The sequence below is a fragment of the Gymnodraco acuticeps genome, unplaced genomic scaffold, assembly GCF_902827175.1.
Source record: "Gymnodraco acuticeps unplaced genomic scaffold, fGymAcu1.1, whole genome shotgun sequence".
NCBI lineage: Eukaryota > Metazoa > Chordata > Actinopteri > Perciformes > Bathydraconidae > Gymnodraco > Gymnodraco acuticeps.
Genome location: NW_022990042.1, coordinates 4,997,939 through 5,012,398, shown reverse-complemented (window position 1 = coordinate 5,012,398; position 14,460 = coordinate 4,997,939). Strand labels below are relative to the sequence as shown.

At 41.1% G+C, this 14,460-nt stretch overlaps 1 protein-coding gene across 4 annotated transcripts in view; it reads right to left on the bottom strand.

Moving 5' to 3' along the window:
- Window positions 1-721: 721 nt before the first annotated feature.
- Window positions 722-14,460, bottom strand: part of LOC117545549 (SUN domain-containing ossification factor-like) — a 32,052-nt gene continuing 18,313 nt past the window's right edge. For 3 of the 4 annotated variants that reach the window (XM_034215377.1, XM_034215374.1, XM_034215376.1), the window contains 11 exons: window positions 11,879-11,961; window positions 11,141-11,206; window positions 10,988-11,053; window positions 10,764-10,848; window positions 9,124-10,323; window positions 8,460-8,547; window positions 4,939-5,043; window positions 3,739-3,896; window positions 2,117-2,193; window positions 1,946-2,001; window positions 722-1,391 (listed from right to left, as the gene is read on the bottom strand). In XM_034215377.1, coding sequence (XP_034071268.1) covers window positions 930-1,391; window positions 1,946-2,001; window positions 2,117-2,193; window positions 3,739-3,896; window positions 4,939-5,043; window positions 8,460-8,547; window positions 9,124-10,323; window positions 10,764-10,848; window positions 10,988-11,053; window positions 11,141-11,206; window positions 11,879-11,961 — 2,446 coding nt within the window. In that variant the 3' untranslated portion in view covers window positions 722-929. The remainder of the gene's footprint in view (window positions 1,392-1,945; window positions 2,002-2,116; window positions 2,194-3,738; window positions 3,897-4,938; window positions 5,044-8,459; window positions 8,548-9,123; window positions 10,324-10,763; window positions 10,849-10,987; window positions 11,054-11,140; window positions 11,207-11,878; window positions 11,962-14,460) is intronic. The other variant, XM_034215375.1, reaches the window with a different exon arrangement.

Below are 14,460 nucleotides of genomic sequence, written 5' to 3'. Positions count from 1 at the left end.
TTTTCCTTCTGATTACAACAGGTGGGGTTATGGTGCACTTGCCCCAATTGTCCGATAACCTCTTGAAACCAACATACTCCAGTGTTTAGTTCTGCATGGTGTTAAACACACCAATTTGAGAAAAACACAAGCCACTAATACTCAATCTTCCTGTTTCTTGTTTCAATAACTGCTTAGAATTGGAATATTTCAAGCATCATTTTGAAGAGTGGACCCCAGTGCTAATTCAAGCACCTGTTGCTGTTTACAGTATCACTAAAATAAAAGTATTTCTTTATTGATATACTTTCATGTTTTGAGTTTTTCTCTTTCAGGTGCAATGGATTAATATCTTACAAAAGAACATTTAAATGTTTTTTGTATGAATTGTATATTTTCCCAACTAAATATACAAATCCTAAATCCTTTTATGTGTCATCTTAGGGTTTTAGAGTCCAAATACATTTCATGTGCTTTTATTTTGAACGTGAACTGACAACCGAAAAAGTGTTTTGCTTGTTCTTGAAATGTTGAGGCGATGTCCTGAGAGCAGGTTAACTTAGAGGTCAGACCTGAATGAGTAGAGTGATAAGGTACTGATGGAAAACTGAGATGGTTGTTTGAAAACAGTCATTTCTACACGTTAGAGATGTTGGCTACAGGGTCAGTGTGCAACATGTCAAGAGCAAAATATAGATTCAATCATTTTGTATAGGGTCAACACACAGTCAGACTCAATAACTCCAAACAAAAGAGAAAAGCTTTAATGGAAAGCTGGGAAGACATTTCTTTGATTTTTCTAGTTTAACAAATATAAACATCTGACGCGAACATGAACAAAAAAACTAAGTGAAGGGATTGTCTCGTATGGAAGCTCAACGCTGCCTGTGGCTACTGAAAAAACATCGTCCCTCTTTTGGAAAGAGTTAGTGAGAAGGAGTGGAGTCCTGTCAAACAGGACCTGAGAGGGGAACATTAACCCCATATGTCCCAGAGCGTTGCTCCGTGTGCCTCTTCATGAGGTCGTGTATGGTAGAGATGGGCATCTCATCGACCCTGCGTGGGACCTGGATCAGGTCCACCACGGCGCAGCTGGGCTTGGGACGCCCGCGTCTTAACGCCCGCTTCTCCGCCCGCGTCCTGGGTTGCGGGAGCCCGTCACAGATTCGGTTGCAGGCTGTGGTGATGCCACAGAAGGAGGGGTCGTCGGAGTGTGAGGACCCCTCCGAGCTGCCCTCTGACGGCGAGTCTCTGAACATAGGTTGAAGTAATCTTTTGGTAAAGGGTATAGGGTGTGTAGAGACAGGGACACCGTTACATACGACGGCTCCGTTACAAAGTTCTGTTGCCGCGTGGAAAGAGGGTTTCAGAGTCTCCACTTTCTCCAAGGGTTTCATCTTGCGACGTCTCCTCTGCAGGGGACAGGTAAGAGAGAGAACTGTTACAACCAGTATTTCAAAAACGAAAGGCAACTTTATTCGTATAGAAGATTTCAACAACGGGCAATTCAAAGTGCTTTACAGAAGAAGAAAAAAACATTAAGATATAGTGCAACAGAAACACATTAAATGATATAAAAATACTTTTAAAAACAGTTACTGAAAAGCCAAAAGTATACAAATAAAACAAGCTCAAATTAAATACAAGAATAAAAGTTACAGTGCAGTGTAAAATATGAAAAGTCTTTTGATATAAAAAGGGCCTTTTATGCTTATTGGCATTTTCCCTCTCCTGTAGTCGTGTGTTATATAGGTTTGAGTGCATGTAAATGGTCTGCAAAGGCTAAAATCCCAAAGCTCCCTCCAGAGGGAGTTTCTCTCCCACACACAGAGATTATGAGAGATGGTTCCAGATATATGGAGCATTATAACTAAACGCTGCTTCTCTGTGTTTTATTTGGACTCTAGGGACAGAAAGCAGACCTGAAAGTTCTGGATAGTTCCACGATAAAATCATCTTTACACACCTTTCTGTTAGCTGGACAAAGACTCGGTGTCTCCCCGGCATGCAGCATGTCTGGGCCTGCAAGACAAAAAACAGGTTAGTTTCCCCATCATAACTCGATTGATCAGATATTCAACATATACGGAAACAAACATATCATTACCCTGATAGACCTCGTGTTGTAGAAACGTACCTTCAGCGATAAGTGATTGTATGAGTGGATAGGATGCACTCCTCTTCAGGCCCGTCTCACCACAGGAAGAGAACGGCCTATAAAGGAAACGGCAACGGTTGAACGGATAGACGGTATGTAGCACCTTTATTGGACATGAGTCACGACTGTGTCGTCACTTAAGATTCAGGCTGCGATTCTCTTGATGATTAATCGTATCAATAAACTGGCTTAATGAGAAGGAGCCGTTCGAGGCGCGGTAACCTCTGCCATTAGCTCTAACAGCCCATTTGGAGATGCCACTCAGTGCTTATTCACTTTTACCCTACCCATTAGAGATGTTTCTAAGCCTCCATGTACCGTATGCAGAGATGCATCCGAGCATTTCATTTTTAAGGTCTTCACACAGCAGGGGCGAGATGAATAAACAACAGAAACACGCGAACAGGCAAACCAAGTAAGGGTTTTTTCTGACGTCATCCCCTCCTCTTCCTGCTCCAAGTAAATTGGTTGCTCAAGAAAATGTCTTCAAAAAAATAAATACATGGAAAATACTGTGATAATTATAGTGTAGGGATTTTATTGTGAAAGGAAACAATGGAAGGAGTGGATCTGGGATCTGTTTGGAGGATAAAGATTTCAAAATCTTCAGATTATAGAGTCTGTGTCGTTTTTTAATTATCGTAAAGACACACGAAAAGGGACCCGTTACGCCCAAGGTGATTGGTTAACGCCTTATTTCACAGGGAGAAAGCAACAAAAAGGCCTTCAGATTTTTATATCAGTTTTGTACATAGTCATTTGATCATGATTAAGTGTATTTGTTTTAGTTATTTGACCAGTTGTTTAAGCTTCTGTTTTGGCATCAGGGGTTTGGTATTTATTGGTAGAAAGGTAAAGACATGTGTTTCTTTTCCATCGCAAGAGAGGACGTAAAAGAAAAACTGTTCTTTTTATGTTTGATCATTGAAGGGAAATGAAATGAACAAATACAATTCTTGCCTGGATAATGGACTTTTAACCTGCGTGTCCAGGGAGCTCATTTATAAAACTTTGCGTAGGACTCACGTGGGAAGGTGGCGTACGTAGGACAAAGCAAATACATACGCACACAAATATTCCGATTTATAAAACACTGCGCACGAACGTCCTACGCCGGTTTCCCTTTATAAATCACAATCAACTCGAAATGCAGCGCAGCTTTTGCAGGCTTCACGTAACGCCCATGTTTGCCTATAAATAGTCAAAGATACGCCCCGTATTCATATTCATTCTGACTGACTGCATGAAGAAGATCGCAGGAAATGACGACAGAACAGCTAAAAAAGACATCTCACACCGTGTCAGATTCTGGTTCTTTTGGGGAGGTCGAGATAAATCATATTGTTTGGTGGATGCAGTTTGAACCAGAGTAGCAGCATGGAGGTCGGATCGTCACCAAAATAAATAAATAAGTGGTCCGAAAAAGGTTAATGACAAAATACACATAACATTCCTCAGGCAGTGTGTTTGTACCGGGGACAGGAGACCCCCCCCTTGATGAGAAACTGTATGAATCAGCGTCTCCACTGCAGCCTGTGCATCTCTTTTGAAAGATTTGTCCTTTTTCATATGTTTCCGCAGAAAGCCTGATGTCTTGTTACCTCTCAGGACAGCAGAAGGTGTAGCTCTTGGATGGGGGGGGCTCTGGGTCTGAGGTTGGAGGATCATCGGAGAAGCGGCAGTGGTTGGCATACAGCAGCAGGCCGAGGCACAGACACAGCAGCAGAGACAGCAGCAGGTAGTTCTGCCTGTCTGACACCTAGAGATAGAACATCCATTACATCATTAGCACAACAGCAGCAACGTCTGACGGGACTAAACTAGAGGCAGAATGAAGAACTGATACTAATCCATACGTAGACATTCAGACGTGTATTACAGAAGTTAAATCAGTAAAATGTCAACCCATTCAGTAGCTGAAAAGAAATGTTTCCAATTGTTGTCAGGGTTGGAGCATGTCGTAGCCAAGCGGTGACGGAGAGAGTGGTGCAGTAATGAGTCCTAAACCTCGAAAACGAGTTAGCATTTTACTACGCTTGATTCTCTTAAAGTCAACAGTTTTTGTTGTTGTTTTCAACCTGAAAGGAGGTCTGTGTTTAACACAAGCTTAAGAGATGTTCATATGTTGTTCTATAAAACATGTCACTAAATACCTTACTGGTGAATGTCCTCAAAGTGTGTAAAAGAGTGTCATCAAAAAGTGGTAGATAAGGGGTGGCTAAATGAAACTTCTTAATGTCATCATGCCCAACATTAGATGCCTTTAGCTAAGCAGTGGTTGTTTATAGCCCAACGTTAGCATTTTACTTCTGTGGATGCATTTATGCTTACATTTTTATTTATTTTATCATCATATAAATGGTGTACATAATGTGGAAATGATCCTGCTGAACAAGTAAGTATCAGAACGTGTTTTAGTCACAGATCTTGTTTTCTGCAATATTAAAAAGACCAATGTAAAGATCTGATAGCTTTTTGTGAAAGGAGCCCTTGTGATGCCAACAACCAGGTCGGCCTACAAACGACATCATCTCTACACCTCTCTATTGACCCGTAACTGCTACGTTGCAGGTCAGATTTCAGCCTAGGGACTTGTTTTGAAAGTCATACCTCTCTTTCTCCCATAACCCCTGCCTCGCTCTGCCAAAAAAATATCCTAAAAACCCCTGACCCATGTATCATGCTGATGAGTGATGACTAATCTCTTTTGTAAACCAAAAGAGTATATTTACTTGGTTTCATATGAAACTGTAAAAGCTCCTGATTACAGACGAAGGCTTTGTGCCTGCAGCAGTACCTACATCACTCTGCAGCTGGCTCACTCTGACGGACAGGTTGAGAACCAGCTGAGTCACGTTCTCCAGCTGGCCCTGCAGCACCTGAATGGAGTCAGTCTGACGCTGGTCCTGGGGGGCAGAAGGACAACATATTAAGCACTACACACACATTCACGCACTGTGGAGGCTGGTGACTCGTGAAACTCGAGAGGAAAACCAACTAATGGCGTTGTTGGGGAATAATTTGCTTAGGTATTCAACCTTTGACACAGTTCATCATCTTCTCCTTTCCCATGGCATAGGTCTACGGCCTTGGGTGTTGCTGCTATCTCTCTTAAGGAGGGGCAGCTTGGGCACATTGTTGTTGCAGTTTATGACCGAGCACAAGCTGCATGAGGTAGTTTATCGTTCAGGGACATCTAGAAGCCCTTTTTTTTTAGGAACGTAGGTTATTTTCTATGGACGACAGCTCTAGTTAGATTCAGGGTCCATATTTGTTTAGTCTCGCTGATAAAGAATGTTGATTATTACACTCTGAACTAGTTAAAAGCTCGAGCTACAGAAGAGTTCTTCAGAATTGATTGTGGCATCTCAACGGTGTGGTCAAACCGGGGCCCGTGACATGTCTTGTGAATTCTCCGGCCGAAGCTCCAAATAAACCGTCAGTGTTTGCCATCAAAGCTCCAGCTCTCCTCGTGTCTCTTTGAGTCCTGACTCCAATTGCTTTAGAAGTTTCCCCCACAGGCGTCATGTTTGTTTATGCTAGATGGCTATGTTCAACTACATATTAGAAGGGAAATAAGTAAAACCATAGCTTACAAGCAGTGGCGGCTGGTGGAAAATATTTTTGGTAGGGCTGTTGATATAGTGAGTAAACAATTTTTTTTGGGGAGAAATGACCCCTTAAATTAGGACTTCTGGTGATGTAATGGCGCGTTTCCAGTGCAGCGCGGAGCTCGCTTTAATGCTGCGTTCAGACCGGACGCGATGCGAATATTCGCTTCGCTCTAAACGCTCCTATCGCATCGCTCTAGTCGCTCGAGTTTCACCGCGGCTGCCAGCTGTGTTTACTCGCATCATTCAAACAAGATGCGCTCGGGAGCTACAACTACAACAAAATGAACATATTTTTACCGTGATTAAATTGTAATACACGTTTCTAAATGATGCCGATGTAACAACATACTGATACCGGTTAGTAAAAACCATGAATTAATGCTTTGACAAGTCTGCAGACAGACGGCAGGCGAAAAACCTTTTAGATTGCTTGTTTTCTAAATGGAGCTTGGCTAAGCTAACGTTATATATGCTCCGACCGTCCACACTCACAACAACGGCCTATACAGACATAAATAAACCAGCGACTGTATTCTCCATGACACAGACAGTCTGTGGTTTGTACTTGTTTAACTTGTGTCTAGTTTCTGAACAGATCATATCTGTCCCCGGCTGTTTGAAGAGCAAGCATGGGAAACAAAACATAGCATTTACCTGTTTGCATCGTTTGCATCCAGCTAGCCTCGTTGATACGTTTTGTCTTTTTCACGAGCTTGCTGTGATATATACAAATCGGGTTGGTCCGGTCCAAGGTCTTTAAGTATCAATTTATCTCCCAACTTCTCCTTTCGAAAGGATTGGAGAGTAGCTCTTGCACGGAATTGGGTGCGGACCGAGGTCCGCCGACTCCACCTGCACACCATTCTCATCCAACTACTGCGTCACCTTGGTCACTCACGAGTCTAAAAAACAACTCACGTCAACGCACGTAAGCAACGTGGGCGCCAACGTGAGTGCCCTCGTGACCAAAATATTTGACGGCGCTGATTGGCTGAAATTGTGTTTCGGCGGCAGTTTACTATTGACACTTTTGCAACGTGCTGGTTGCTGCTGTTTGGCTCGGGGGCTCCGCCCGGTAATGATAAACTAATGCCATGGGCAAGGCCAGGCAGGAAACATGTGACTTATCAGTAACTTTAGACATCGTAACACAATTTTAAACGATATTTTATTGTAGATTATACATTTTAGTGATACCAATTGTATGATATTTACCTTGTTCATTAAAAATAAAAATATAAAATATATATTTTTTTTTAATATTTTTTTTTTAATTTAATTTTTTTTTTTTGAATGTGGGAAGAGGTGGGGCGGCGCCCCTAGCGCCCCTATGGGCCGGCCGCCACTGCTTACAAGTGTGCTTAATTTATTTATTTTTATTTGTTCCAGTGAATGTTCAAAATGTACCAGCCTCTGTTTTTTTTGGCTGCTGAATGATGAAAATGTATTAACCACAGGCACCATTTACCAGCATGTGGCATGTTAGTGTAACATAAATCACTGCATGAAATGAAACGTAAAACTGATAATAAAAAAAAACTGTTAAACATCCTTAATAAAATGCATTTTCTTTCAGTGATGCATTAAAAAAATAGTTTGCAATTTGCAACTTTTGTTCTGGTATGCTACTGTATAAATCTATCTATTGCATTACTGCCAGTGTGTCACAAGCAGGTGCAATACATAGGTAGAGAACTTCAAATGAATTTAAGAAATGACCATTGGACCTTCAGAATGTTAATATTGTGTTTTGGAAAATCACTGAGTAGAATACCCAAAAATAACTATTTTTGATATTTTGTCAGCAAAACTAGATAGAGAATAATATAAGAGGTCCCGCCCTCCTCTGCCCACCACCACCACTTCACACAGACTGCCCTTCCCCCTTTTGTCTGTCGTGCAGGTGTCGCTGTTTAGGCATTTTTAACCTAGTACAGCGGTTCCCAACCTTTTTCAACTCAATGAATAAAAAAATGTGCGACCCACATTCAACCATAAACAATACGGAAGCTAAATAAAGTTCTGATTGGTCAATTCAGAACATGTGACACGTTGTAAATCCAGTAGAACAGACCGCTGTCAAGGACTGTAATGACCGTTGCTAAGGAGGATCAAGAAAGAGGTTCAAATTTAAAAAAATCTTAATAATGAAAATGTTTCCACACAAATCATAATGTTTTGTAAATTATTTGGAGGCAAATATTGAATTTACACCCTTTAATATTTAATTTGGGCTTGTAGATGAAGACCGCACACAGTTAATACATCCAACTATTCTTCTGGCTAAAATACATATTTTAAAAGTCAATCAAGGAGTAATCTCAATTGAAGGTGTTTGAAGAGTAGATTAAAAATACAATTTATTTTGGAAAAAATGATTGCCGCAAAAAAATCAAAGGGTGGCTCAACACGCCATGAAATGGGAAATAATAAAAGCTCTAACGAAGAGTGGGATTAAAGAACAATAAATGTGCTTGCCATGTTGTGTTTTTGGTGGTATTTGGTATTTGGTTTGGAACCGCTGACCTAGTAGATTTATTTTTAAAAAATGAACATTTCTTTTAGAAAAAGATATTGGCACAGGCACTGTTTCAACCAATTCCCTTTTTAACCAACTGATTTTGGGATAATTATTTAAGAGTCTGACAAAAAGTGATTATCCTTCATGGCATCTACCTGGAATAACATGTTTTCCCTTCACTGCTCACCTGCTCCTCTGCTATTCTGGAGGTGTTCTGGAGTTTAATGATGGTTTGGTTGAAAGCCTTCTGCATCTCATCCATCTGCTTTCGGTACCTTGAATCAAAACATGGTAGAAGAAATCCTGATATTAAAGCTGCAATGGTCAGGCGATCAGACCATTGACTGAAAAATAGTCGCAATTTTAATGCAAAAGAGGCAGAAAATTGCTGTTTTCAACTGATATTCTTTAGGTTTTGAACTGATTCAACAAAACATTTAATGAAATCTAGGACCGCAATCAACAATTATATTTTCCTCATCCACTAATCTGCCAATTTAAAATATATATATTGAATAAACAAACAAATAGTTAAAAACATCAGTTGCATTTAAAAACAGTTGAAACAGACCAATGTCTTCACAGGGCCGAAACAGCATGAACATTTTCTTAACACTAATCTACTAACTACTCTTAACAGTTGGTGATTATTATCTTGTCAATCGACAAATCAAATCAATTACCTAAAGTAATCTTGGATTTTTCACAATTTGATAGACCACATGATCAATCAAGAAATAACCTGGCAGATAAATCAATTGTAAAATTGCTGCACAATATGGCTCTCTACTCTATACAAGAAGGACGACAACCATAAGCTGCTTTCTTTTGTCTACATCCCTGTTTCTCACCTCTGGCTGAGCTGCTCCAGGTAGCGCCCGCTGAGCGACATGTTCATCTCCAGAGCCTTGATGCGGTTGCTGAGCCTCATGAACACAGACTCCTTCTGGCTGGATCCGTGCACAGGGTTCCCGTTCGGCTCTGTGCCGTTGGGGGTCTCTGCGTAGATGTCCGAGGCGGCCGGCTTTCCACCTGATGATGATGACGAGAAATCCTCCGCAAAATCCTCTAGTTTTGTTTCTGTGACGACTATGTGACCACCGGAGGGTTCTAGTTCGATAACAGAGTCTTGAGCTTCAATGTCACCACCTTCAGGTACTATGGGGGGGTCAGGGTCTAAATGAGGGGAGGGGACGGGTTGGAGAACTTGGGATTCATCTGTCGTATCTTGGGTTTCGATAGGGGCTTCTATCTCCGTTTTGGATGCCTCAATGTCAGACTTTTCTTCTGTCTGTGCCACAGAGGCATCGTCCATGCTTGGTTTTACAAAAATGGAGCTAGTGAGAGAATCTGAAGGCTCTATTTTCTCTTCATCCAGCACATCCTGGCTCTTCTCTGGCTCCTCAGAAGACATCTGTGGTGTCTCCACAATGGGAGTTGGTTTGGCAGGGGATGAATCAGCGACCGTAGGGAGGATGGAGGTTTGACTGGGCTCCAGCAGAGGAGGTTCCGACGTACACTCTTGATGAGATTCTTCGTCGGTGCCTGGTGTTTCTGCGCCGCTCTCTGGCTCCTGTTCAGACGCTTGTTCTTCTTCATGGGGCTGATGTTCCTCAATGTGAGGTTCAGGGGAGGCAGAGGGGGATAAAGGAAGTTGCCAGGAAGGTGTTTGGATGGGAGGAATCACTTGCTTTCTGTTGACCGTTTGGCATTTCCTTTTTCTGGACAGCACGACGGCACACTGCTGGTGGAGATACTCCTGCAGGGAAGCAGCGCAAGAGCAAGAAGAAAGCAGTGAACAGTAGATCTGGATCTCTTGCTGTCGTTCATCCTTTTTCTCTTTTTCTTCATCAGGCTCCTCCTCCTTATCCAGAAGGGTGATGGTAGAGCTGATGTGTTCCTCTGCATTTTTCTCTAAGGCAACGATGATATTTCCCTCCACTGGGGGGAGCTCTTGTTCGATTGTTTCAGCAGTGGGTGTCTCTGAAGATGGGGCTTCAGTGGCGGGGCTATCAGGGTCTGGTAAGATATCTTCCACTTCAGATTGTGGACTACAGAAGGAGGAGAAACAAGTACATCAAATCAAGTGAATTAAGTGCACAATAAGGCATCTGCGAGTTATGGTTAAGGGGGATTAAGTATTATAACAGATCCTATTGGCTCCGTTTTGTTGTCATTTATTATTGTTGTCACTGTACTATGTTTTATTAATTAATTCATTAATGTTATGTGTGAGGTGGCAGATTGTTTTAATACAAATGTAATGAATTTTATGATTTTAATAATAAAACATTTCCTTCAAAAATGTTTGGTTTGTCCATTAGGAATTATGAAAGATCAAACTGACTCTGTTTTGTATTTGAATTACTATTGTATTTCATTTACTACTTCAAAAGTGTTACATGTATGATTTGCTTGAGTGGGGTGGTATTGTCTCCTCATCAAACTGTTTTTTGTGTTTCTTATGAAAGATGTTTTTAGATGAACTTACACTATAGTGAGGTCTGTAGTTTGGGAGGTGGTTTCAAGTATGGGTGATGGCTCGGTCGTGTTCACTTCCAGAGATGAAATGTTGCCTACAAATGAAAAAAGATAACCTTGAGAGTGTACACATGAACAATTACAACCCACAGTAGTCAAGGCCAACATCTTAAAAGTAGTGAATGCTATCTCCTTAAAGAAAGTTGAAGTCAGAGCTGAGTACACGGGTCATACCTTGCATCTCTTGGCCTCCGCCGAGAACATTGACAGCAATATTATTTACCATGTTTAAAATGACATCTGAGGAGGAAATGTAAAGAGCAGAGTCAATACAGCGATCCACGTTGATTGTAGGAATCATTTTGCAGGCGAAGTTGCTATATTTACCCTTTGCTGATCCAATCAGATTGTTGGATAACTCAACTTCTCCAGGCGTGTGTCCAGCAGGATCATCTGTAAGGAGCAGGGCACTTTAAAAACACACATCAATCACTTCTTGCAGGAACATTAAAGCACAAAGATACATGTGAAAGTCAAACCACTATGGTTTGGTGTAGTGACCATACACTTAACTTCTAAGCCTCGCATGCTGCGAACATTTCCAAATCTATGAAATTCATTATCTACAAATATACTGAATGTTTGGTCGCTGCTAGTAATATATATATTTTATCGTTTTAAATTATTTTGTATTATTCCTTAAACACATATTTAAAGTGTGATATTTAATGGAAATATGGATGCAACTGCAAATACGAAGTTGGTAGTCATTTTTCATAACTTATTTTATTGTACTTTTTAATCTTTAATATTTTTTATGTCATAGTGGGAGTTTTGATGCAAAAGCATTAGGTATGTCGTTAAATAAATATGTTGTTGCAACCGTTTTCTCCTGGGAAAGTAAAACATGTTTTAAGATTGTGGTTACATTATAGATTTTTCTCAGTGACAAGTTTTGGAAATGTTTTTTTTGTGAACAAAACAATTGAATTTCAATGTTTTCTTAAAAAATAAGAACCCAAATGTTTGTTTATTCTGTCAATTATAGTCCTAAAAAGGGTCAGAAAACGAAACTAGCCTAAAATGAACAATCAGTGCATTCTCCAGTTGCGATGTTGTTCTCACCCAAATCATCATCCTGATCATCGGGTCTCTCTGCGGGGTCGGCTATCTCCTCGTACTCTTCCACCATGCTTGTGCCAAACACTCTGTCAAAATAAAATACATCAGAATCATTCTTGAACCAAGCTCATGTAACAGTGACATCTGATCTCACGAGCCACTTAAAGTGATCCAGACTAAAGCCCACAACACACACAGGTCACACAGTGTCGGAGAGTCCTCCAACAGCTGCTCCTTTTCTTCAACAGTTTCCATTACTGAAGCAGCTTTTGTGCTCAGGCTACAGCCAGATTTATCTATACATGTTGCAGAAGTGGAAGCAACAGCTGCATTCGCCCTCCTGATTCCCACCATAGGCTTGATAGTGTGAGGAAGGGGGAATGTGAACTGAGCATGACCACCTGCTAAATATTACCTAATAACACTTGACACCATCTAGAGATCATGCAGTTCAAGCCATCATTAGGAAACACACTTTTAGCCTAGTGTTAGAATACATTATTTTATTTAAGTTTTCCGCACTCTCGCGGGAATATCTCCGCAATGGAGCGAGCTTAAGTTTAACTTTTCATGCATGATATAGCCCAGCGCAACACCTTCGACACACATGTTGCCACTTGTTTGAACCATTTTTAGGGGATTTGTAATCTGTTCTAGAAAAACGACGTGTTTTTAGGATTTCAAGAAGCGTATAAAACAAACAATGGATGTATTTTATGAACATTTATCCATGCTGGAAGTAGATTTAGATGTGTTAGGAGTAAGATAGAGATTATATATCTAATATATGCATCCGATGAAGCATTGCATGAAGTCTGTTGATGATTAGAGGCTGTTGTTGGGGCTGCATAAACGTTCTTTTATTTTAGTTTTGTAGGCAGACCATGCAGGCCAGCCCGATGGTCACCAAGGCTCATATTGTAATAGCATTTTTACAACAAAGCCCAGGCGAGCCTAACATGTGAAAAAATGGCTTAGACCTCAGAGAGTTAAACTTGGGCCTGCGACCAAAGTTTTACTGTATTTTGTTTTGAAAATCCACAGCGGAGGTTTGTGTCGTACTACATGCAGTGTATTTTGCATTTCTCTCAGTAGCCAACGATCTGTGAGTCTGTTGGCTCAGACATAAACTCCGTAATAAATGTAGTCTACATTTCATAAGAGGTGTAAAACCTCATTTTAAATCGCATTTGAACTAAATGCTTATATAATCTGTAGTTGTATTGTTGATTTATTGTGTGAACGAGGCGATATAGAGAAGGTTAAGCTGTCATTATTAGGCTGTTATGTACTGTTGGAGTGGTGAGCAGGCCTATTGTTTTTGGATATTTGTGGAGTCAGGTGGTCCGTGAGTGTTTTTTTTTATTGGGGTCCTTGGTATGAAAAAGTTTGAGAAACACTGAGCTAGTGGATTGTCAACGGGGGGAGCCTCGCTACGGGGAAATTCTACATATGGCCAGTCCACCCCTGAAAAATGTCTATGCACACGTTATTATTAATTAAAAAAAAGTTATAAAAAAAAAATGATTAAATGTTTTTACTTTTCAATTTTTAATCATCCCGCGACCCCCACTTTGGGAACCCCTGGTCTAGACAACCAACAGTCATGGATGTATACTGGATACAGTTTGGAGGCGGGCCCCCGTTAATTTCTATGAAAGTTACGCATTAAGCCAAAATGGACAGACTGTAGATTCATTGGTTCCCGAATCATCAGGGGACTTGGGCCAATAGAGCAGGCGCACTTGAGTTTTCCTTAAAGCCCCTGTCACACTGTCCCGAAATTGACACCCGATGGACACACGAATATGGAATTGTGAATTTCGTACGAAGATGGCCCCGAACCACACACGAAGGCAACATTTACATTACATTTAAGACATACAACTGCAATGAAAGTACCAAAAACAATTGTGTTACAGTACTATGATACTGTACTGATATCTTCAGACTTTGTTCTTTACTTTATCCGTCGTTATATGTAGAAAATATTACGTTTTCTCCGTAATGTTGTTTCCATAACAACAACAACTTCCTGTCAACTGTCCTTCAAAATAATATATTATATCCTTTTTAGTTTCACAGAACAGAATTGGGTTATTTACATCATATGTTTACATGATTTTGTTGTGCAATAAAACAACCCGATGGACACACGATAAAGGAAATGTTCAAATTCGGCTGTGATCGTAGCAACATCGGGCCATTCGTGAGGGCATCTAAGCCATCGTATGACCGCCGGTGGAGTTTCTCAGGCTCCGGCAGCAACTTCGTGAGCGGTGGCAAAATCTTTGGCATGCCAAAAAATTGCCGAAGGACCTTGCGAAGGTTCATTTTCGTGTTGAATTCGTGTGTCAATGTTGCCCTTCGTAAGGCCATCGTGAGGGCATCTTGTTATCATCGGTGCCATCGGGCATTCGCCCCGATCAGAGTGAGGGTGAATGCACCGATGATAACACGAAGATGACACGATTTGACAAGATGCCCTCACGAGTGCCTTACGAAGTTGCCGCTCACGAAGTTGCTGCCGGAGCCTGAGAAACTCCACCGGCGGTCATACGATGGCTTAGATGCCCTCACGAATG